We start from the raw sequence: 21,052 nt of genomic DNA on the forward strand, positions 1-21,052 counted from the left end.
TTACTGGGTCAAGAGACGGGTGATTTAGAGCCGAAAACAAAAACGCCGATGCAAGCAAGTATAGGGATGATGGTCATGACGACCAACATGAACCAATCATCATTGGATTCCTTGAAGCCAGTCTGGGTAGCGCCAGTTTTGGCGTAATCGTTAATTAAAGCAAAGGTCGACTTTGTAGCGTCCTCGCCCTTGTTGAGCACTGTCTGTGCCATGTGGAACGTGTACCAGAAGGTTTCCCAACCAGCGCCGACGATTTTGATGGGTACGAGCGCGAGGCTGGAGACTGCGGGGACCTTGAAATCTGGTGTACCTGCTTCGCGAGAAGCGTCTGGGATCGAAGTGTCGGTGAGACGTCGGGCGAGCGAAGGGAAGATAGCAGCCGGGCGGCCAAGGCACGCCATATCGGCAGCACCATCGTCCGGGTGGATGGCGGAAGCGATACCGTGACGTGAACGCAGACCGCCAGTGAGAATGATCTTAAGACGCGAATCTGCGGGCAGCGTGGAACGGCAGCGACGGGCAAAGTTTTGGAAGAAAGCCTCTCGTCTACCCGTGCGAGCAGTCGTCTTGGAGGTAGGGTCTACACCCGATCCTTGGACAGTAGCAGCACCGGCACCAGTAGCTTTCCAGTCCGACTTTTGATTAGCCGACGTCGTCTTGGACGAGAGCTTCTCGATCTTAGCCTTCTCTGCTTCGGAATCGAAACCGCTCATGGCGAACGAAGGATTTTCGTAATTGCCTCCGCTGATCTCGACGAAATCCACCTTATCCGTATCGGCAAGCCACTTGACATTGAGCAAGGCATCATCCTCGGTAAGTCCACCCTGAACGTAATCCGAACTGTTCAACTTGACACCGATGATAAAGTCATCGTTAACCTGTTTGCGAATCAAATCCACAATTTCAAGCACGAGTCGCGCGCGATTTTCGGCCGAGCCTCCGTACTGATCCGTACGAAGATTGGTGCGTGGACTCAGGAAAGCTGCCAGCTGGTATCCGTGACTGGCGTGAAGCTCGACACCGTCGAAGCCAGCGTCTGCGCAGATGAGAGCGGCTTGTACGAAGCGATCTCGAAGCTGATGCACTTGCTCTGTGGTCATAGCTGCAACGGAACCCCAAAGCAGATGGTCCAAAACCTTGCCGATAGGCCCAAAATTAGCCATGGTGCTCATCGGAACAGCTGAAGGTGCAAGCGCAGGCGCAGTGATGCTTCGACCGGAACCTCGCATTGACTGTCGACCGGCATGGACGAGTTGAACTACGGCTAGCGGACGCGACTTTTGATCGACAATGCCTGGCTGATCGCGACCTGTGCAAGCATCAGCGTACCGCTTCATGGCAGTCTTGAAGAAAGCGAGACTCTTTTCATCGTACGGAAGGATGACATCCCAAGGCGTGCCGCGGTGTAGAGGGTCGATCGCAATGTTGCCGGTGATGATGAGACCCCACCCGCCACGTGCCCATGCACGATAGAGCTCAAAGTGAGCATGGTTGGGTGGTCCACCTCCGGTTCGTGCGAGAGTCTCTTCCAGAGGAGCCTGTTAATGGAAAGCATCCCGAAACAGGCAAATGGCTATCAGCAATCCTCTTCGTCGTGCCTAGCCTTGCCAGATTAAACAGCTCACCTTGGCCAGTCGGTTGGGCACCACTTTGCCACCTTTAAACACGAGTGGTCGCGCAATAAGCTCGGCTTCAGGAGCTTTGTCGCTAGTCGTCATCGTGGATACAGAGTCTATGGTGATGTTGAGGAAGACGGCGCCAAGATTTAATCGTGAATGTGACTCGTGACTTATAAGCATCTGTGTCTGTGCAGCTGCAAATTCGACGCTCTGGTGGTGCTTTCAAAATTGTGATAATCGCGAATGCGGACAAGGCTGCCCCGAGAAGCTTCTCAAAGACATCGTACCAGGTTTCCACCGCTCAGAAAGGTGTCGTCACAGGTTTCCGCCGGCAATACATTCGTGATTTGAGGTGGTCACAATCGTGAATCACGAAAGAAGGAACCGCACTTAACCACGAATGTCCACACGTATTTGTCACTGGTCTTTGCATTTCACAACACAGCTGTGAGCTTTGTGGCAGTTTGATGTCGACGATGCAAGCAGATGCCTGCTCCATCATTCGTGATCGTGACGCGTCCACCAACGGTGAATGGTGATCAAGGAAGGCCTCGACCCTTGTTAATTGCCTCGGCCACCTGGGACGTCATGGGGCGGTTCTGAGCGTAGCGCACATACGAGTCGAGGTATAGATCGTCTGTCGAAGTGGTAGCCTTGAAAGCGTCGAGATCAAAGACGGCGTCTCTCCACTTAGTCCATCTCTCCATTACATCGGGCTCAAGTAGCTGTTCGGGCTCAAAGCCTCGAAAGTGTCGCAGCACATTGGTCGCTCGATACAGCCAAGGAGCTACCGTGCAGTCGACAATGGAAAGCGCCTTGCCGTCCCAAAAGCCTACCGAGCCAGAGGACGACATGGAACGTACAAAGTCGCTCAGGTGCGATGTGAATTCTTTGGCTCCTTCGAGCTGCTTTTCGACTTCTTGCGCCTGCAGATAGCGGTAGAAGGAAGGAATGAGATTTCGATTCGCCTTGTCGACTGCTAGGCGGTAGACGGCTCGCTCGTATGGATTAGACAAGGGGGGCAGCAGCGACTTGCCTTCTTTACCTCCACCATACTTCTCGTCGATGTACTCCAAGCTGCGGTCGGTCAAGGTGAGAAGATGTATTTCTGTCAGTACTTGCCAAGCGCGACATTGTCGCAAGGCACTCACATCACGCTGGACTCGGCTAAGCCTTTGCCATTCGATAGCTTGAGCGCTGGTACGAGACCTTTAGGATTCAGCTCAAGCAGATCTGCTAGTTTCTTGTAGGGATCGACCTCGCGATACTGGTAAGGCACTGGGGATAATCAAGCTGACAGAATGGTCACCAATCGAGTAGCAATGTCTGTAAGCAAAAAAAAAGACCACTCACCTCCAAGATATTCAAGAGCGATCCATACCCGATGCACGAATGGACAAAAACAGGCTCCGAACAAAGTCTGCTCCGCTGGAGACGAATGAGTTTTCACCGTCTCAAGCGCCTGTCCCGTGCACTGGGTATGGTAGACGGCATCCTTGTGACCTGGTGCTGGCTTTGACATTTTGCAGATAGCTCCGGTGGAGATCAATGGCGGACGGACCGGAAATCGTCCGAGTTGGTACTTGATTGACGGATCGAGGCAGATGTGAACAAATACGAAAGCGATCAAAGTTGCATGTTGAGATGGGCAAGGCAAACAGGAGGATCGTCGCCAACATCGCACTCGATCTTTGACCTGTATGTCCAGTTGGCGCGTCTGTGCGTCAGAGCTGACTTGGTGAATGCAGGGTCCAAAGCCGAAACACGCATTGAGCGGTCGCCGAAATCGTCAATCCTCTCGCGAGCCTTCTCCCACTTCTATCTACTCACCGCATCTCTCCACACTGATATGCGTCCCATAAACAAAGAATAGTCGACAGCATCGCAGCAGCTATTCCCTATTCCAGAAGCGATACGAGCAGCCAGGCCACTTTCTTTCCGATGGCCCTGAGAGCGATTCTCTTAAAGGTCGGGGGCGCCGCGGCTCTGCTGGTCGCCTTCGCCGTGGCAACTCAGCAGGTGTTCCAATCTGCATCTGCTTCAGATGCACCGACAAGGTTTACACTTGACAAGGCATGGCAGGTGCTTGGCCCTTTTCCGGCGGGGATGAGAGAGCTGCCTTTTGGCGGGTTCCCCGCCTCCGTGGGTTATAGCTATGCGGAGCTGCTCGACCCAAGTACGAACCCAAAGAGACACCTTTCAACCTACGGCCCTTTGAACGCCACTACGATGCTGCAAACATTCGAAGCACAAATCGAAGCACAGGACCCTGAACGCATAAAACACTCGCTCACTGTAGAATACCCAAACGTAGATTGGGCGTGGATACGCAAAAGTGCGGGATGGTCTTCCCTGCAATGGCAGATGATTGCAGCAACCGATTTTCAGATGAAACAGAACAGCACTGCTCTCGCTGTGACCATGGACAAGACCGCAGAGTTTGCAATCGTACCTACCTCGTCCCTCCAAGGAGACACAACGCAAGATGCGATCGAATGGCACACCGGAGATTGGTACTCGTACATTGCTGCATTTTCTAAAGAAAAGTCCACAGAAGACAGACTTCCAATCTCGCATCATTTGTTGCATCTGCATCAAGGATCCTACAAGCTGCTTGTCCGGTCGCAGTACGAGATAAGAATCTTTGGCGACCCGCGAAACAACGGTGGGGAAGAGAGCCCAAAGATGACCCTTGGTATCGACATCGCAGCGCGCTCGTTGCAGAATGTAAACCAGCAGGACCTCTTAGAAGTGCATGCTGATCCGCACCACAGCAACGTTCCTCACATTGTTGGCGGATGGGTGGCTGGATGGGGCCTGTCTTTTGCGATTCGAAACATCAGCCCTAACGACACGTACACTGTGCACAATGTGAGCCTAGCGGGTCAGGATGCGGGACGCTCCCCCCTCATAGCCGAGCTAGCTCAAAAGCTCACTGTTACGCCTGCACAAACGGTGACAGTTCCTGTCAAGCTCATTCAGAACTCCCCACTCAACTCAGACTTGGATTCTCTCGATCTAACCGTCAGTATTACGATGCAGAGCAACGCTGGTGAGGTTACCATTGCGAAAAATGCACGCATCCCACTCACTCACAAGCCAGCTTTCTGGAACGGTTCAAGCAACGATCAGGGCCTGTACGCCTACATGTACAGCTATCTCGCCGAGGATGGAACCGTACAAATGGCAGCAGCGACTCCACCGAGAAGGGCTGCTAAAGTTCCTGATCAGGACGCATCGCTTCCACCTCTGATACTGACGCTCCATGGCGCAGGTGTCGACGTGCGCGATTTGTTCTTCAGCAACAGCATTCAACGTCAGGAGGAAAACTGGGTCGTTCTTCCCACGGGACGTACACCATGGGGCTACGATTGGCAGCTTGCATCACTACAAGCAGCCGATGCGGCTGTGGCAGCCTTCAACAAGCATCTATACGGTCTTCCGGCTTCCTGGACAAAAGAAGAGAAACACGCGTGGCAATTTGATCCGCAGAAGCTATTTGTAATGGGACACTCGAACGGTGGCCAGGGTGCGTGGTACCGGCTGTCGCGCTTCCCTGATCATGCCATCGGCGGTATGGTTGGATCCGCCTACAGCAAAGTGTCAGACTATGTCTCGTTTGCATGGAAAGTAGGAAGACATCATACCGACCCAGCTTTGCAAGGAATTTTACACAGCAGTCTGACCATGTTTGAGAATGATCTGTACAGCAGCAACCTTGCTGGACTGAATCTGCTGGTCAAGTTCGGGTCTGCGGATGCCAACGTGCCGCCCTGGAATCCGAAGGATCTGGCAATGGTAGTAGATGGGTGGAATCGTCGATCGGGTCTGACCGACAAGGTCAAGGTCTCCGAGGTTGCTGGACGTCCGCATTGGTGGGACACGTTGTTTTCCGAGCATGATGTGCAAGAAGCTATCGAAGCAGCTTGCTCGTCCAGCAAGAATGCTGGGTACAAAATGCCAGTAGTACCGCAGAACTTCACTCTTACCGTCTTCAATCCTGCTGAAGCGGGCTCGAAAGGAGGGTGGCGTATCAGCGAAGTCGAGATTCCCGGACGACTTGCAAAGCTGGAGGTGAACTACGTTACACTGGACAACGAAACGAATAGCAATCACGTTCAGATAGTTGCCAGAAACGTACGCCGTCTCGAGCTAGATGTCCATGTGCTTCGCCGCCGCGGTCTTGCCAATTCCGATCCGTCTCTCGGCAATGCAGCGTCACTACGATTCCAGATCAACGGACAAAAGCAACAAGTTGAAATAGACAACACGGATCGAGTCGATTTTCTACGTTCAGAAAGTGGCAGCTGGGAAGTGAGCAATAGAGATACTACCACCGCCGTTTCGAGAGCAGTTCGTCCATTCGGGCCGCTGCTGCGCATTGTAACGTCAAAAGGGCCTATACTATTGATAGTTCCATCAAGAGGACCACAGGTAGAAGTTGCAGCTTGGACTCGGGTAGCAAGACGTTTTGCGGCCGATCTGCTACTGTACGGCGCGATCAACTCTCAAATCATCGTCGATACAGACTTTGACTCTGCTAAACCCGGCGAGAGCTGGAAGCACAGCAACATTGTCACTTTTGGTGGACCCACGATCAACAACTTTACCCGATCAACATTTAATGGCTGGCCCACGGAGAGTCCGGTTCGCTTTCCTTCACCCGATACGTCGGCGCAGTTTGACATACAAGATCGAAGCTTCTACGAAAATGGCACCGCCATGCTCACGCTCGCACCTCATCCGACGTATGCTCAAGGCTTGACGTTGGTGGTGCACGGGATTGGAGTCCAAGGCATCTTGAGAGCAGCCCGCCTGCTGCCGACACGAACCGCGACCATGATTCCAGAGTGGGTGGTCGTCGATAGTTCGGCAGAATGGAAGGGAGAAGGTGGTGTTGAGGCCGCTGGATGGTATGACCGCGAATGGGGTTGGTCAGAGAGCATGTCGTACGTTGAATGACACGTTGAATTAGCGCAGACAGCCAAAGATTTTTTACCAAGGGGTTGGTGACCCCAGCGGCGCTTGTCTTGCTTATAGCGGATACTGGCAATTAGACTTACGCTGACTTGGGTACGTAATGAACCTCAGTCGGTGTCACATGACCGCGGAATGCATCCACTCGCGAAGTTTAAGCGTTTACGTGCATATGTCCAGAATGGTTGCCTCGCGATAGTACCTAACGAACAAGCTCTTAAGTGAGGATGGTGTGTCACTCGCGAGATCGTGGTGCCAGCTTCCGCGGCACGTACTGCAAAATGCGATCCATTCACATTCGTGATTTGGTCACCAAATCGAATCACGAATGTCGTCTATCGTTACAACCACAGGCACAAGTGCAGTCACAACAACTTGCTTTACATCTTCCGCCAGGCGGGCATTCAGGATTGCAGTTCAAGTTGGAGCGGGGCTTTTGGCGCAGCATGGGTAAAGTTGTGTCTGTGTGGCAGACTTTTCCCCGCATATTCGTGATTGGCCTCACGTTTCTGCTTCTGGTCTGCGTTGAACCCTGCAGGAGCTCTGGTGACACACGCTCACACGCTCAATTCACGATTCGTTATTAAGGCGATTGGACCACAGTCGTGCGTTGAGTTTGGCTTGTTCCGCGGCTGCTATGCTCGGTTATGTTACGTGTAAAACTAGTTCCCCCCGCACTTCTGAAGCGCTTGAGGATTAGCCGAACTGAGCGTGGCGTGCAAAGAACAGAGGAAATGGCACAGGACCCTGCTTACACTCGTGACTGCTGTTCCAACCTGATAGGTTCGATCGCCAGACTACCACTGATGGAGGGTCATGTGCTGGACTGCGAGAATCGTGCGTGCGCTTCATATCTTGGCCAACAAAGTCGGTCGTCGAGAGCGTTTGAGCAGTGGTCAGATGCTCGCTTTTGACTTGATGAAGAAAAAAGTCGATGAGGAGCCTGGCATGGCGACAGCGCTCTGTCAAGCCATGGCCGCCTGTGCGAACGGGCCAGCCACTTTCTCTATTATGGCACATCCAAGTCGTGAGCACAGCCTGTTGCGGCGCTGTTGCGGAAGAGTCACGCTACAATGCGCTTTCGCAAAATCCAATTCGTGACTGTATCCGCGAAGCCAAGCCGCGTGTGAGTAGTTCAAAGGAGAGCTTCCTTTGAGCACACCGTAACCCATTCAGACGAAGCGACAATCCAGGTAACTATATTAAGACGCTCCCCTTTCCCCCTCGTCCTCCTCTCTGTCCTCCTTCCTCCTCCTCGCAGGATTGTTCTTGTTTTCCCTCACACATCCAAACCCTACCTCAGCCACAACCATGGGTCTCTTTTCTTCCCCTACGCTACTCTCTGACGCTTCGGCGTATGCTACTGCTGCCAACTTGGCTCCTCAGACCGTGGAGGAGGCCCAGAAGGCAAAAAGCTACGATTTCATCATCTGTGGCGCCGGTACGGCAGGCTGCGTTCTGGCGAGCCGTCTCTCCGAGAACCCCAATACCTCTGTACTTGTTCTCGAAGCAGGCGGCAACAATGACGCTCTCGAGGTCAAGGCTCCCCTTGTTTTCACCAAGAACTTCAAGACGGAGCGAGACTGGGACTACACCACCACACCTCAAGCCTCCGTGCTCAACAAGGAGATGCAGTGGCCTCGTGGAAAGCTCATTGGTGGCTCTTCTTCCATCAACGCCATGATGTATCATCACTGTGCCCCTTCCGACTATGACGAGTGGAGCGAAAAGTACAACTGCAAAGGCTGGTCTTACAAAGAGTTTCTCCCTTTCCTCAACCGTGCAGAGAAGTACACTCCTCACGCATCTCAGCCTGATGTGAAGGTCGAAGAGCGAGGCAGCTCGGGGCCCTGGAAGACGGGCCATTCGTCATACAAATCCGAAGTCACCTCCAAAGGTTTTGTCAATGCTTGTGTCGAGGTAGGCATCCCCTTCAACCCTGACCTCAACACTCATCGCGGCAGCGAGGGTGTCACACAGTTCACCACTTTCATTGACAGCAGCGGCCGACGCTCTTCTGCCGCTACCGCCTATCTGCCCCTCGAAGTGCAGAAGCGACCCAACCTCACCATCGGCATTCATGTCATGGTTAACCGTGTCATTTTTGACCGCACCGGCTCACGGCCAAAGGCCATCGCTGTCGAGTTGCAGAACAGCAAGGGCGGCAAAAAATACTATGCTGCTGCCAAACAGCGTATCGTGATTTGTGGCGGTGCTATCAACTCACCTCAGACGCTCATGCTGTCCGGTGTCGGTCCCGCAGCGACGCTCAACAAGCACGGCATCCCCGTTGTGGTCGACAACGCGTTGGTCGGCCAACGACTCAGTGACCACCTGTGTCACTCGACCATCAATGTGAAAGCCAAGCCGGGCCATACGCTCGACTATCTCGGCAGCGACATCAAAGCCATTCCGTCGCTTGCACGATGGCTCGTGACGGGTGGTGGTCCGGTATCGAGCAATGCTGGCGAGGCTGCTGCCTTTGTTCGGTGCAACGACCAGTCGCTGCCTCTGGTCAACTCGCTCACGAAGCCCGAGAATCGTCCGCAATACTTTGGTTCCTTGGGCAAGGGCCCTGACATTGAGCTCATCTGCACACCTCTGGCGTACGTTGACCACGGCGCCACTACGGCACCAGCTGGTACCGGTTGTGTCTCGATCGTGGGTCTCAATGTGCGACCTCGATCCAAGGGCACCATCTCGATCAAGTCGGCCGATCCGTGGGAGAAAGCGATCGTCGATCCAAAGTACTTCACCGACCCCGACGACAATGACCGCAAGGTGACACTCGCTGGTGTACGTCTCGCCATCGCGATTGCCAAAGCCAACGCCTTGCAGCCATATCTTGAGGACTATCAAAGCGACAACGAGGACGATTTTTGGTGGCCTGTATCATCCACCGATCCAGACAAGCTCACTGATGATCAGTTGATGAAGTTCATTTGCAAGCGCGCCTTCACCCTTTACCACCCCGTCGGCACGGCCAAGATGGGTCCCGACGCTTCGGATTCGGTCGTCGACACAGCTTTGCACGTTCATGGCGTGGACAGATTGGTAGTGTGCGATGCGAGCATCTTCCCCGAGCAAATTTCAGGCCATCCCACTGCTGCCATCATTGCTGTGGCCGAAAAGGCGGCTGAACTGCTCAAGCACATTGCGGCCGACAAGGCGGCTTCGTCCACTATTCCATCTCATCTATAGTCGGAACGATTTGTTTTTGTTTGTAGTTCTTGTGTGTTTTTCATTCGTGATTGTTGCTGTATCATGCTCAATCTCGAGGCGCTGATCGAAGAAATGCGAAGAAATGGAGATGGGTAATTGGCAAGCGAGAATATGTAAATATGACAATTAAAGCTTCATGAACGCGATCGAGGTGGTGGTGGATCCCTTTGCGCCTCCGAAGGTGAAGGATGGGGTAGGGAGGACGTGTTGGACTTGGAAGCCTCTTGAGGTGAATCTGGCGGTGAGTTCTTGTTCGGTAAAGTTGCACGAGGTGATGAGGAAGATGCCGTGTTTCTTGACGAGCGTGTTGACCGCGTTTGAGTAAAGGTCGATGGGAAGAGAGCCGTTGATGGGCTGCGAGGAGAGAGCGATGGCGTCAAGTGTACCTTTATCGCAAACAAGGTCCCATCCTTGATCGGCGGCGCCGAGTTGCGAAGTGGGAAGGTGGAGTAGGGATTCCACTGAGGATGAATCGAGTAGATCTGCGGTGGTGAAAGTAACCCTTTCGCAATCACCTCCACGCTTAACGCCGATGGATTTGGCCAACTCGATCGAAGCGGCAGAATAGTCGATGCCGACCAAACGATCGGCGCTGATGATCTCTTCCAGATCGGCCGACGACTCGATCATCTCGAATAGCAGGTGGCCGTTTCCCGTGCCCAGATCCAATACGGTGGGAGCGCTAGCGTCGCACGAGAACGTGCCGGCCACAGTCTCGGTATAGTACCGTTCCAAGTATCGAATCATGCGCATGACGGCATCTTCTCCGAACCACACTTCGCCTTCTTCGCCGATCTCGTTGAAGTTGGTCACCTCACGTGCGTAGACATCGTCCCAGTGCTGTTTGGTGCCCAACTTGGATTCGGGAAGCGGCTCGTCTTGTTTTACATGCTCAGAAGCGCTAATGGGGATGCAAGGCCCGACGGCGATCGAGACGCTCTCTCCAATCTGAACAGTCGCGAATTCATTTGGATCGATCCCTTGACGCTTGGCTTCCTCTGCCAGCAGCTTGGGCGGTTCGTTGACGTCTTCCGGCGTCAACCGGAAGCTTCCCCAATGAATTCCGTAGGATCTCTTACTTTTGACTTGGCGGTGGACGAGCACCGAATCTTGCGGCGCGAGGTGAACCGTCGACATGACGCTCCGTGGCAGATACGCTCCAATAGGGATGAGTGACACGTCGAATGGCCCCAACGCTTCCCCGATTTCTTTGAATGCGGGGCAAGTGGGCAATGAATCTTCTTGTTGCTTTGGCATTCCCCTCGGAACGGAACGATAACCGGTGTCGCCGGCAAAGTAGACGCTCGCTTTGTTTGAGGTCGCGGATAGGGCGTGGAATGTCCAGCCTGCCCAAAGTGTGCGGTCACGATCAAACGCGCCTCTTCCGGAAAAGTGCTGTGCAGGCACACAAGTAAGCTTGAGTACTGCCTCGTCGCCCAACGAAACGGTGCTCTGCTGCCACCAATCGCACTCGGTCACCTCGGCATCAGTCAGTCCGAAGTTCGACTGGAACCAGGGCTTGGTGCCGAGCGTACAGAAGACATGTGGACGTTTGATGTGCGAGGAGGAAGGATTCAGCAGCTTCTGAATCGTGGTGTAGTCGGTGTGGTCGTAGTGGTTGTGCGAGAGGACGACGAGGTCGGGCCAAGCGTTCTTGCCTTCCTTCTCGGTAGCTTGGGCGATTTCTTCGACGCTCACGGGTGCATCCGTATATCTTTGAGGACCAAACCACTGTACCGGAGAAACACGTCGAGAGAGAACAGGGTCGCAGAGAACTGTGATCTTTCGACCGTTGCCGATAGGAATTTGTAGATGGCAGATGGCGTGACCGAGCCAGGTGAATATGATGCTCTCCTCGTCCGAGCCTAGTGTATCGGTATCGGATGCTGTCCATGTAGGCTTGTTCACAGGCGGCAGAATAGCTCCACCTGCCGAAGAAGCTGTCTTGGGCGGCAAAGGCACCTCGTCCCAGTCGAATAGTCGAGCACGGAGGAATCCGAGAAGGCCATGAGCTGAGGCAGATGGCCAGGGCGACTGGAACTTTCTTCGCGAGACGTCAAGCGCCGCAGAGGCATCCGAAGGCTTTGGCACATTGGACCAGTGTGGTGGAGGCAATGTCTGGTAGAAAGCAGGTGCAACGCCGCTCTTCTGCTCGGGCTTGGAGACCGACCAGCCGACGTTAACTGTAGAAGCGGTGGATGACATTCTGCTCGCCGAACCGTGCAAAAGATGTGTGACGCCAGAAGTGCTTGGCCGTATCGATCGTGCCTGCATCAGCCAATGCCATCCGAGTCCTCGGATGAGCCGACAGCGATAAAGGAAAGACGAACACCACAATCGTGAGTCGGTGACGGTTTCCATCGCATCACCCGAAAAAGTGAGTGTCAAGCGCCAAGTGGACCTTTTTATGTGATTTATTCACGATTATCAATCACATTCACGATTCTTGTGCTTCAATCCAGGCAAAGGCGCAGTTCCGGCTTACAGAATCGGAAATGCCGCGGAGAGATGGCGACGTGGAATGTGAATTGCTTGGCCTGCTTTCGGGATCACCGCTCTCGACCGGAACCGAAAGACAGGCCGAGACGATTCTATTCATGATCCGTCGAGATTAGACAGGTGAACATCGTTCCGTCATCATTCAAGCGCAGTGCGGGTGACAAGCCCCCTGCCGACGCCATCACAATGTCGAGTCTTGCAGCCCGACCATCTGCAACTGATGATGAGACGCTCTATATCGGAGCAGTCAAGGATATCGAAGTTGATAGCACAGGCGCAGGCTCTCCTCCGCCATCCACGTTCGAGGCTTCGCTACCGTTCAGAGCTACAACGGCTTTGAACAATGTTAGCGTACCTGCAACAGTTTTGTCTGCAAATGCGGAGATCAGCTCTATCGGCTTTTCTGACCTAGCTTCAGAAGACCAAGACCATGCAACACGCCCAGTCTCGCTGCAAGAAGCACTCGGGCAAGTCCTGGTCATCAGTGGAGGCAGCGGCTTCAACGATCTTGTCGGCGCGACACCTGGTGCAACCTACGTCATGCCTATCTCTGACAATGGTGGTTCCTCTTCCGAGATTATCCGTGTTCTGGGTGGGCCCTCTATCGGCGACCTTCGCTCGCGTCTCAACCGTCTCATCCCGACCCCTTCACGACAGGATCATCAATCTGCTTCATCTTTCTCGTCGCCGCCACCACCCCAATCCAACGAAGCGATTCACAACCTTCTCTCCTATCGACTCCCCTCCCACGGATCATCTCGCGAAATCAAGCAAGAATGGATGGACATCCTTGAAGGACGCCACCGTCTATGGCGTGGCATCGAGCCGGAACGCAAAGAAGTGATTCGTGGCTTTCTGGTTCACTTTGAAAGCGAGGTTCTACGTCGCGCTCATCGACATTTCAATTTTCGAGGTGGATCGATCGGCAACTTCTTCCTTGCTGCGGCACAAAAATTCTTTCGCTCAATCCAGAGTGCGATCTTCTTGTTTTCTGCGACAACGCAGATCAGCACGAGCTCGATGGCCAGTAAAGTGCTTCCGGTCATCAATACCAACCATACCGCGACAATTGCGGCAGAGCTGGAGGATGGAGATATCATTGTGGGTCAGTGCGAGATTTCCCATCCTGCGCCAAAACCGGTCAAGGCGGGTGGTTTGGGGGCGGGAGGGGGAGCGAACGAAACGTGGGCGAGTCAACCACCAGGCACGCCGTCGTCAGCGGTATGGGATACACAGCGACAACAACAGGAGCGGTCGATGTCGCTTCATTCTCCCAATCACGAACTGCTGGTGGCAGATGCTATGCGGGGTATGGGGATGAGTGATGGCGGACCGTCCACACCAGGGTTTGGTCCTCCGGCGCATTACCACATCAATGAACCCTTTGCCTCGTCTGACTCTACCTCAATGAACGCTAGTGTCGACGCAGTCAAAGTCAACATGTCCGACAGCGAAGCACAAAAAGTAAGGCTCAGTGGGACGCCGTCAGCCGCAACAGCCAGAAGTGGACTCTCTGGCCATAGCCCCTTGTTCGCGCAACTTGTAGACGAACGAGCCGCGGCGTACGCTGCACAAGCCAGAAAAGGGCTCACAACTGTTGGAAATCAGAAAGACGGTCTGGATCCAGCTGACGATGATCAAGATTCACAAGATGGTCTCGACCAGCTTGACTCGCCTCGCGATGCGAGTGCTGCCGAAGACGACGCTTCTCTGGATGCAAGTACGGCGTCTGTTCGCGATGCAGTTCTGAGACCAACCGGGTCACCTCGTCGCTCCGGGTCGACACGTAAAGAAAAGACGGGCAACATCATCTTCACGAAAGCGGATCCAGATCATGAGACCGCCCTGGCGTCGCGCATTCGACGCATCCTCTACGTGAATGCGTATCGTAACGAGATTTATCCAGCACCCAATCCCTCTTTTGTGTGTGCATTAAGTCGGAGTCGAACCATGATCTACTCGTGCGGTTCCTTATGGACCAGCATCGTCCCCTGTCTCAGTCTACGCAGTATCGCTACTAGCATTGCCACCTCGCGTTCGCTCACCTACAAAGTGCTGCTGCTCAACACGGTCCAGGATCGCGAAACCCGGGGCATGTCAGCGATCGACTTTGTCGACGCCATCTGCACATCGCTCAACCAAAGCGATAGTCCAAATTTGCAAGCCGCATATCCGCCAAATCAGCTAATCACTCATCTCGTCTACTTCCAAGATGGACAGGTCGACGTGGACAAGCACAGATTCCAACAAATGGGCATCACGTGTGTCGCTGCAAATTCATCCTTGAGGAACAAGAGCGGCACTCCCATGTTCGACGAGGCGAGCGTGAGCGACGCCTTGCGCCAAATTTGCATTCCCAAGTGATTCCGCATGCCTTGGTGTTGTCGCACGATTTCATGCAAGCTGCATACCAATCTGAACAAGCGCAATTGACGTTAGTCACAACTTCCGAGCGAGACCGCTCTGCCATGCGTGGGTCAAATGCGCCGGGGGTCCTCTGGACGAAAACAGCTCGGGCAATCGCAGCGCGGACCGCAGGCGGTACTTGAGATGGCTTTCGTGATTGTGAAAAAAGGCAACAAATCTTACATGTAATGCGACGGGCCGCCAAGAGATACATATTGCTACTTCTCCAACGTCGCAAGGTAGTGTATATCATCGCACTCGCGGATGCGTTTCGCCGCCTGTTCCGCAGTCAAATCCCTCTGCGGTTCCGCCATCATCTCGAAGCCGACCAAGAACTTGCGCACCGAAGCGGACCGCAACAACGGCGGATAAAAGTGGATGTGGAACTGAGCAAATTCATCCTGCTCCTGCGTGTTGATCTGCGTTGGTTGCTGATGGACGCCCATCGAGTAGGGAAACGAGCACTTGAAGACGTTGTCCAATTTACAAGTGGTCTCGGCCAAGATGCGAGCCAGCGAGACGACCTCGACTTCGGTCATCTGCAGGATGTTGCGGATCTGACGTTGCGCAGGAAGCAGGAGCACTTCAAACGGCCATACCGCCCAGTAAGGTACGATGGCCACAAAGTGGCTGTTGGAGGTGATGACGCGGGGACGACCAGGGGTCGACAATTCAAGCTTAGCGAGCGTGAGCAGCATGGATGGGCGTCCGTGGTCGTCCAATGCGCCTAGGTTAACCTTGGCATCCTGGTTAGCCGGGTCCTTGGACCAGTCGCGGAGAGAAGCAAGCTCCTTGCTCGGCTCTTCCGGAATGTAATCCAGCGACCACACCTGTCCGTGAGGGTGTGGATTCGAACAACCCATCGCCGAGCCCTTGTTCTCGAAGATCTGAATGTACTTGACGAATGGGTTCTCAGCGGGGATCTGTTTGTAAATCTTCTGCCAGCTCCGAATGATTGGCACAATGTGCTGATCTGGCGAAAAGGGTGGAGTACTAAGCTGCGCCAGCGTCAAGTTGTGCTGCGGATTGAAGCAAATCACGTAGCAACGACCTCGAGCTGGCTGTGATTGGAGCAAAGGATGTTGGTTCTTCTCTTCCATTACCGATTGTGGTTTGAGCGCGGCATAGTCGTTTTCGAAGAAAAAGGTAGAGGTATAATCGTCGTTTTTCTCACCCGTGGCACGTGTGTTGCCAGGGCAGAGGTAGCATTTCTCATCATATGCGGGGAGAGACGTGCCCTGTGGCTTTTCCTCTTGACCTTGCCACGGACGCTTAGTGCGGTGGGGTGAGCAGAGCACCCAGCTGCGTGTCAACGGGTTGTATCTTCGGTGAGGATGCTCGGTTGCATCGAACTCGACGGGCTCTTGCTGTGAGCTGTCAGCGACCATATTGGCTTGCGTGCTAGCGTGGCCGTCAGAGTCGCCGTTGGCATGATTGTAGCCGTTCATGGGGATAGAGAGATGTCGTGTGCCTGGTGAGAACAATTTCGCGGCGGGATAGCTTGGCTCTGCTAGCGAGTGGCTATTCCGATCGACGTGTGAGCAACTTGTCAGCAGTCGTGCTGTTCTTGAAGGAGTTTCTCCTGTCCGTCACAGAAGCCGAGGCAGTCAGTTCGAGAGTAGGATAGATGGAAGGTGTTGATCTTCAAGCGTCGGTCGATCTAAGTATTTGACTTCAATTAAGTGCAGTTCACAGCAAACGTGAGTGCTTGACGAGATGGGTCGCGCGAATGGCAAGATGTGATAGTTTGTGGTCAAGATGTACGTGTAACAAGCCAAGGTGATTCGCACGTTGGCTTTAGGAGAGCTGACAGGTTGGTGTTCGTCGGAGCTCAGGATCTGCAAGAGGGTCTATGTTTGACGGCCATCGTTCAAGCCTCGCGCATGCGTGCAGGTAGCTGCCTGAACCACGAGCTGCTAAGTTCTGAGCTGCTCTAGCTAAGTTAGCTGACTCAAAGGCGTTTCAGAGATTACCGAAATTAAATTTAGCCAGCAGGGCGTGGAGTGCAGTCTGTCGGCCACCTAACCCACGTACGTTTTTCATTCGTCATTACGTCGCACGCTGCAGCTCCCTCACACTCGTCATTTCTGACTGGCGTGGGGGGTGGACCTTTTTTTTTGGTTCGATTCATGATCATGATTTTACTACGACCCTTTACGCCTGAAGTCCGAACGAGATGAACACCGAAAGTCGTGAGTGACACGCTACACCAACCGCCCCCACCGACCAATTCCGAACACCGTCCAATATCGAAGCTCGACCTCGCTGCTGGTGTTCGTGATTGGTTGACTGTATCTAGCACAGGATAGCTTAGATGCTCAAATGCGTGTCGAAGACACATGTTCTTTCATCTGCACACAAGTCTTTCAGTCTGCGTCGCGATGAGAACCCCTGCCATCCATTTCATGTTCAAGACTGATACTGAATCAGCATTCGCCCGCCTTGTGCTGCTGGTCAGCCCCCGTTAACATAGGGGCCCCCATGCTCACTTGGGCGGGCACACCCATCGCTGCAGTGGCGCTGCTCTGGCCAACACGTCGGGTCGAAGGTTCCTCACTCCTTGAGCTTCATGCCTCAAGCTCTCGTTTCTGTGTAGCAGCAGGCTGGTATCATTGCAAGAAACGACAAGGGATGAAAACCACGCCCATCAACTTCTGGAGTTAGTAGGCTCTCGGCCAACTGGCAAAGAATCTATCCAGATGCGAGTTTCAGTTATTGCATTGTGTTTCAGACTCATTCGTCCTTTCCGCCCTTCTTCACCGTCGTTGCAGGTGACAACAGCCGGACGATGCGCAGCATCATGTCGAACGCGAGCAAAGTGGGTATCAAGCAGAAAGGAACGTAATTTCTGTCGTGGTAGCAATATCCAGACCTTGGTCAGCTGGTGCTGGACACGATACTAATCGTGAAGATCGCATGGTACTTACTGAAGGAGGCCGCTGATCTGAGTCGATGTGAGATCGTCACCGTCCATTCCGAATAGGACACTGCAGATGCATTGGAGTGTTGAAGAAGCAGCTGTTTTGCGCGGCGAATATCGGCGAGATCAGCCGACCAACCTTCCATGTCGAACCCATCTACGGAAGCACAAGCTCGACACTTACCTAGTGTACCATAGCATATCATTAGAGGATAGGTGCGTTTATCATCTGCAGTTTATATCGCTCAAGACATCACGGGTTTGTCGATCAGCTCTTCCCACTGATCCCAACTGAAGGCTCGTCTACAAACTCACCCTTCCACAGACCCCAAAGAGCGACCACAAAGCAAGGGATCTGGAACACTGTTTCGCTCGCCAGCAATACTCGGAACCAGACATGATCTGACGAGCGCCTTTGCGCGGCTAACAGGAACGGATCCCTGGACGTCGTCAAGTAGTCCTGCAAAACATTTCGCAATGCTTTCGGAAACAGTCGTTGCGAGTACGGTGGATACGTCAATTGCGCATCGATCGCCAGCGATGCCACAAGGTGGATGCCAAAGTACGCCAGGTACAGCACGTCTATTGGTCGCTCTGTTAGCGTCCTGGCTCGCACTGTGGATGTTGTGAGAGCCGACATTCTGTGCAAAGTTAGGAAGCGGTGGTAGGCAAGGTTGGTTGGGATCCGATCATGATTCCAGAATGTGGCTCGTTCGCGTCCAGAATAAAAAAGTTCGGATTCTTGATTTTCACTCACCACTGCGAGCGACTCTCAGCTTCGATGAAGACTCAACAAACTCAAGAGACAATCAGTCCATCCCAATCACGAATGGCTCTCAAGACTCACGATTCATCAACAGCGTGGCCTGTCTTTCTCCAAGTACAGGCAGACAAGACGGACAGTTGGTTGAAGCAATAATGAGAGATTGAGCAACAATAACAACGTAAAGCAAGAAACCCGGTGCCACCAGACAAGCAATTCTGAAAGCTATATATTGGCTGGCTCATTGCGACCATGTGCCATGGTGTTCGAGCCCATTTGAGTTTCGAGAAAGGCATTCAGGTCAAAAGGGCTGGCTGCCACCCCGGTCGAAGCAGGGGTCTTTTGTGCTGATGAGACCGGAGGCGGACTCGTGAATGTAGGAGCTGATGCTGTATTGACGAAGGGCAGACCTGCAAAAAGGTCAGTCATCGAGCCATCAAAAGCAGCCATACCATCTGCGCCTGGTGTGTTCCAAGAAGTCACAGTACCCATTGCTGCAGAGGGACCCTCGCCTCCCCCAACACCATCATGGCCATTCCATGGCAGCTCTGTGACATCTGCAACCAGTGCCGCTGTAGCAGCGGGGTCTTGGAACGCAGCAGCTGGCTCGAACACTCCCGAGAAACGGGCTCGCTCGTGCCTTAATTTAATTTCGTTCGTTGGGCCAAGACCCGGGATCATCTCGAATTCTGTGTAGAGGTTCGATAGGCTCTTGCGCATCCTCGCAGCTTCAGCTTGGGTATCAGGATGGCACTGATATGTGCTGAACGCATATACTTGTCTGCCTGCCTTGGACAGCAGATCCGCCGTGAGCTCGTGCAATCTCGCTTTAAACGTCAGCTTGGCCATCTCGAACGCGTAGTATGCACCGCGCTTGATAGAGCTGCGGAAAGCAATCGAGCTATAGTCAAGCAGATTGACAGAAGCAAACGATGGAGGGATTGTGATGGCGGCTAGCTGAGGCGAGACCTCGGACATTCGGTCAAAAGCATCCAAAAACATCGAATCCACTCGCTGACGAGCCCGCAGGTATAGGTTGCTTTCTTGACGCGAGCTGTTGGCTGGACGTTGCAGACCGTGAGCTCGTACCATGGCGTGGATGCATTGGTACTGGCTCAACAGCAGCAAGTGAAGAAATGCTTTTCGTACGACGATCGAGATAATGTCTTCGCTCGTATTGTCGTACGGGATGAGCTCCCGTAGCGAAGAGCCGTTGCTCTCGGTGGCAGACGCATTCCAACGCAGTGCTTCTGGCATCTGCTTTTCGAAGCGGTCAAGCTGTTCGAGTACTTCGAGGATTGCAGAAGGCGAAATGCCGAGCCGGCGAGACTTGGCCACACAGATCGAGAGATTGTTGGTGCGCAGTACGGAAGCCAAGACGGAGAGCTGCCATGCCCATTGATTCCCGATGGGACCGCCGAGATCTGCCATCATGGCGTCGGGATCGATATCCTCTTGCAGGAGCTGATGTCGGTTGAAAAGGTCAAAGCTGCGAATAACGTCGTTGGTGGCAGCGACTGCGAGAACAAGCGGCATACGTTCGTCGTTGACCTCGCACAACGTACTGCGGGACGCCGTGCGGTACTTGAGCCTTTGTGCTTTGACCACGGGATCCTCTTTGGAGCGATTGAAACCGTGATGGATGAGAAGCCGAATCATTTTGGTGTGGCTCATTGGATGGACAAAGCCCGCATCGAGACTCGAGTTGGTCGCCTCTTCGACGCTCTTGTTGCGGGCAGGTACATCAAATGTGAGCAAAATGGCTTCCAACACATCCAAGGCTACGGTAATGTCTTTTGTACATGCCTGTGATACCAGCTTTTCGAGGCGTCGGTAGATGCGTGCCTGTAGTTCGAAGCGGTGCGAAGCGTAGCTGAGCTGCACAACGCCAACGCAGGCGACTGCCAGGATGATGATGTCGGCGGGAGGAAACATGTCATAATCTGCTGAGGAGGATGCCACGCCTTCTTGCTTGGTGAGATAGCGACGGTACCTCGGGTGAAAATGACGTGGATTGACGGCGGGGTTGCACCAGTACGTTGTGCGAAAGTGAGACGAGACGGCATCGTCTAGGACTGAGCGAGTGAGACCACGGATGTTGAGCATGTCCTGTTCGTTGGCAGGTCCAGGTGTCGCCAAAGGATCCGGCACCGGTGCAGAGCCGGCTTCACGAGCCTGCACTGGAGGACCATCAGACTCGGAGCCACTCTGCCCTGTATCCGAGGCCCTCCGCTTCTTGCTCGCCGCAGTCGATGTTGCTGGGATCGGATCCGTGCTGGGGCCGGCATCTGTGTCGGAGGCGTTGGCGTTGGAACGCGAGTCGTTAGTTATGATACAGTCGTACCCGCGCGTGTAGCAGTAAGAGCACAGCGAGACGCCTTCAGCATTGCGCTGATCTTTATCGCATTTGACCTTTTTGCGATGGCATGGGTCGCACGAAGCTCGGGGCATTCCACGTTTCCCCATGGCGGCGAAGCAGTCTGGGAAGCAAATATTTAAGAAACCGTTATGTCGGTCTGTGCTTGACCCTTAAAGGCAGCTCTCTTTTCAAGCATCGAGGCCTGCCATTCTTGCGTGACTGACGATTGACGGTGATTTGACATGAGCTGCCGGTATCAAGCCGTAAGAAAAAGATAGAGCCGGGGA

The 21,052-nt window shown here is 53.7% G+C and overlaps 9 protein-coding genes across 9 annotated transcripts; 3 read left to right on the plus strand and 6 right to left on the minus strand.

Moving 5' to 3' along the window:
* Positions 1-8: 8 nt before the first annotated feature.
* Positions 9-1,718, minus strand: UMAG_01869 (uncharacterized protein; the record flags this gene model as incomplete). The annotated part of the gene is made up of 2 exons (XM_011389505.1): positions 9-1,538; positions 1,626-1,718. 2 exons carry the CDS (start codon positions 1,716-1,718, stop codon positions 9-11), a joined length of 1,623 nt encoding a protein of 540 aa, XP_011387807.1.
* A 440-nt stretch (positions 1,719-2,158) lies between these two features.
* UMAG_01870 (uncharacterized protein) lies at positions 2,159-3,141 on the minus strand (the record flags this gene model as incomplete). The annotated part of the gene is made up of 3 exons (XM_011389506.1): positions 2,159-2,696; positions 2,771-2,897; positions 2,973-3,141. 3 exons carry the CDS (start codon positions 3,139-3,141, stop codon positions 2,159-2,161), a joined length of 834 nt encoding a protein of 277 aa, XP_011387808.1.
* A 419-nt stretch (positions 3,142-3,560) lies between these two features.
* UMAG_01871 (uncharacterized protein) lies at positions 3,561-6,581 on the plus strand (the record flags this gene model as incomplete). The annotated part of the gene is made up of 1 exon (XM_011389507.1): positions 3,561-6,581. One exon carries the CDS (start codon positions 3,561-3,563, stop codon positions 6,579-6,581), a length of 3,021 nt encoding a protein of 1,006 aa, XP_011387809.1.
* Positions 6,582-7,907: 1,326 nt separating this feature from the next.
* Positions 7,908-9,797, plus strand: UMAG_01872 (uncharacterized protein; the record flags this gene model as incomplete). The annotated part of the gene is made up of 1 exon (XM_011389508.1): positions 7,908-9,797. The coding sequence occupies one exon, from the start codon at positions 7,908-7,910 to the stop codon at positions 9,795-9,797; it is 1,890 nt and encodes a 629-aa protein (XP_011387810.1).
* Positions 9,798-9,944: 147 nt separating this feature from the next.
* UMAG_01873 (uncharacterized protein) lies at positions 9,945-12,023 on the minus strand (the record flags this gene model as incomplete). Its single annotated transcript, XM_011389509.1, has 1 exon — positions 9,945-12,023. One exon carries the CDS (start codon positions 12,021-12,023, stop codon positions 9,945-9,947), a length of 2,079 nt encoding a protein of 692 aa, XP_011387811.1.
* Positions 12,024-12,503: 480 nt separating this feature from the next.
* On the plus strand, positions 12,504-14,681 carry UMAG_01874 (uncharacterized protein; the record flags this gene model as incomplete). The annotated part of the gene is made up of 1 exon (XM_011389510.1): positions 12,504-14,681. One exon carries the CDS (start codon positions 12,504-12,506, stop codon positions 14,679-14,681), a length of 2,178 nt encoding a protein of 725 aa, XP_011387812.1.
* A 260-nt stretch (positions 14,682-14,941) lies between these two features.
* UMAG_01875 (putative UDP-glucose--hexose-1-phosphate uridylyltransferase) lies at positions 14,942-16,171 on the minus strand (the record flags this gene model as incomplete). The annotated part of the gene is made up of 1 exon (XM_011389511.1): positions 14,942-16,171. The coding sequence occupies one exon, from the start codon at positions 16,169-16,171 to the stop codon at positions 14,942-14,944; it is 1,230 nt and encodes a 409-aa protein (XP_011387813.1).
* A 1,285-nt stretch (positions 16,172-17,456) lies between these two features.
* On the minus strand, positions 17,457-18,283 carry UMAG_10265 (uncharacterized protein; the record flags this gene model as incomplete). The annotated part of the gene is made up of 4 exons (XM_011389660.1): positions 17,457-17,571; positions 17,651-17,741; positions 17,828-17,872; positions 17,959-18,283. 4 exons carry the CDS (start codon positions 18,281-18,283, stop codon positions 17,457-17,459), a joined length of 576 nt encoding a protein of 191 aa, XP_011387962.1.
* A 348-nt stretch (positions 18,284-18,631) lies between these two features.
* Positions 18,632-20,872, minus strand: UMAG_01877 (uncharacterized protein; the record flags this gene model as incomplete). The annotated part of the gene is made up of 1 exon (XM_011389512.1): positions 18,632-20,872. One exon carries the CDS (start codon positions 20,870-20,872, stop codon positions 18,632-18,634), a length of 2,241 nt encoding a protein of 746 aa, XP_011387814.1.
* Between the last annotated feature and the right edge of the window lie 180 nt (positions 20,873-21,052).

Source organism: Mycosarcoma maydis, chromosome 3 (assembly GCF_000328475.2).
Source record: "Mycosarcoma maydis chromosome 3, whole genome shotgun sequence".
Taxonomy (NCBI): domain Eukaryota; kingdom Fungi; phylum Basidiomycota; class Ustilaginomycetes; order Ustilaginales; genus Mycosarcoma; species Mycosarcoma maydis.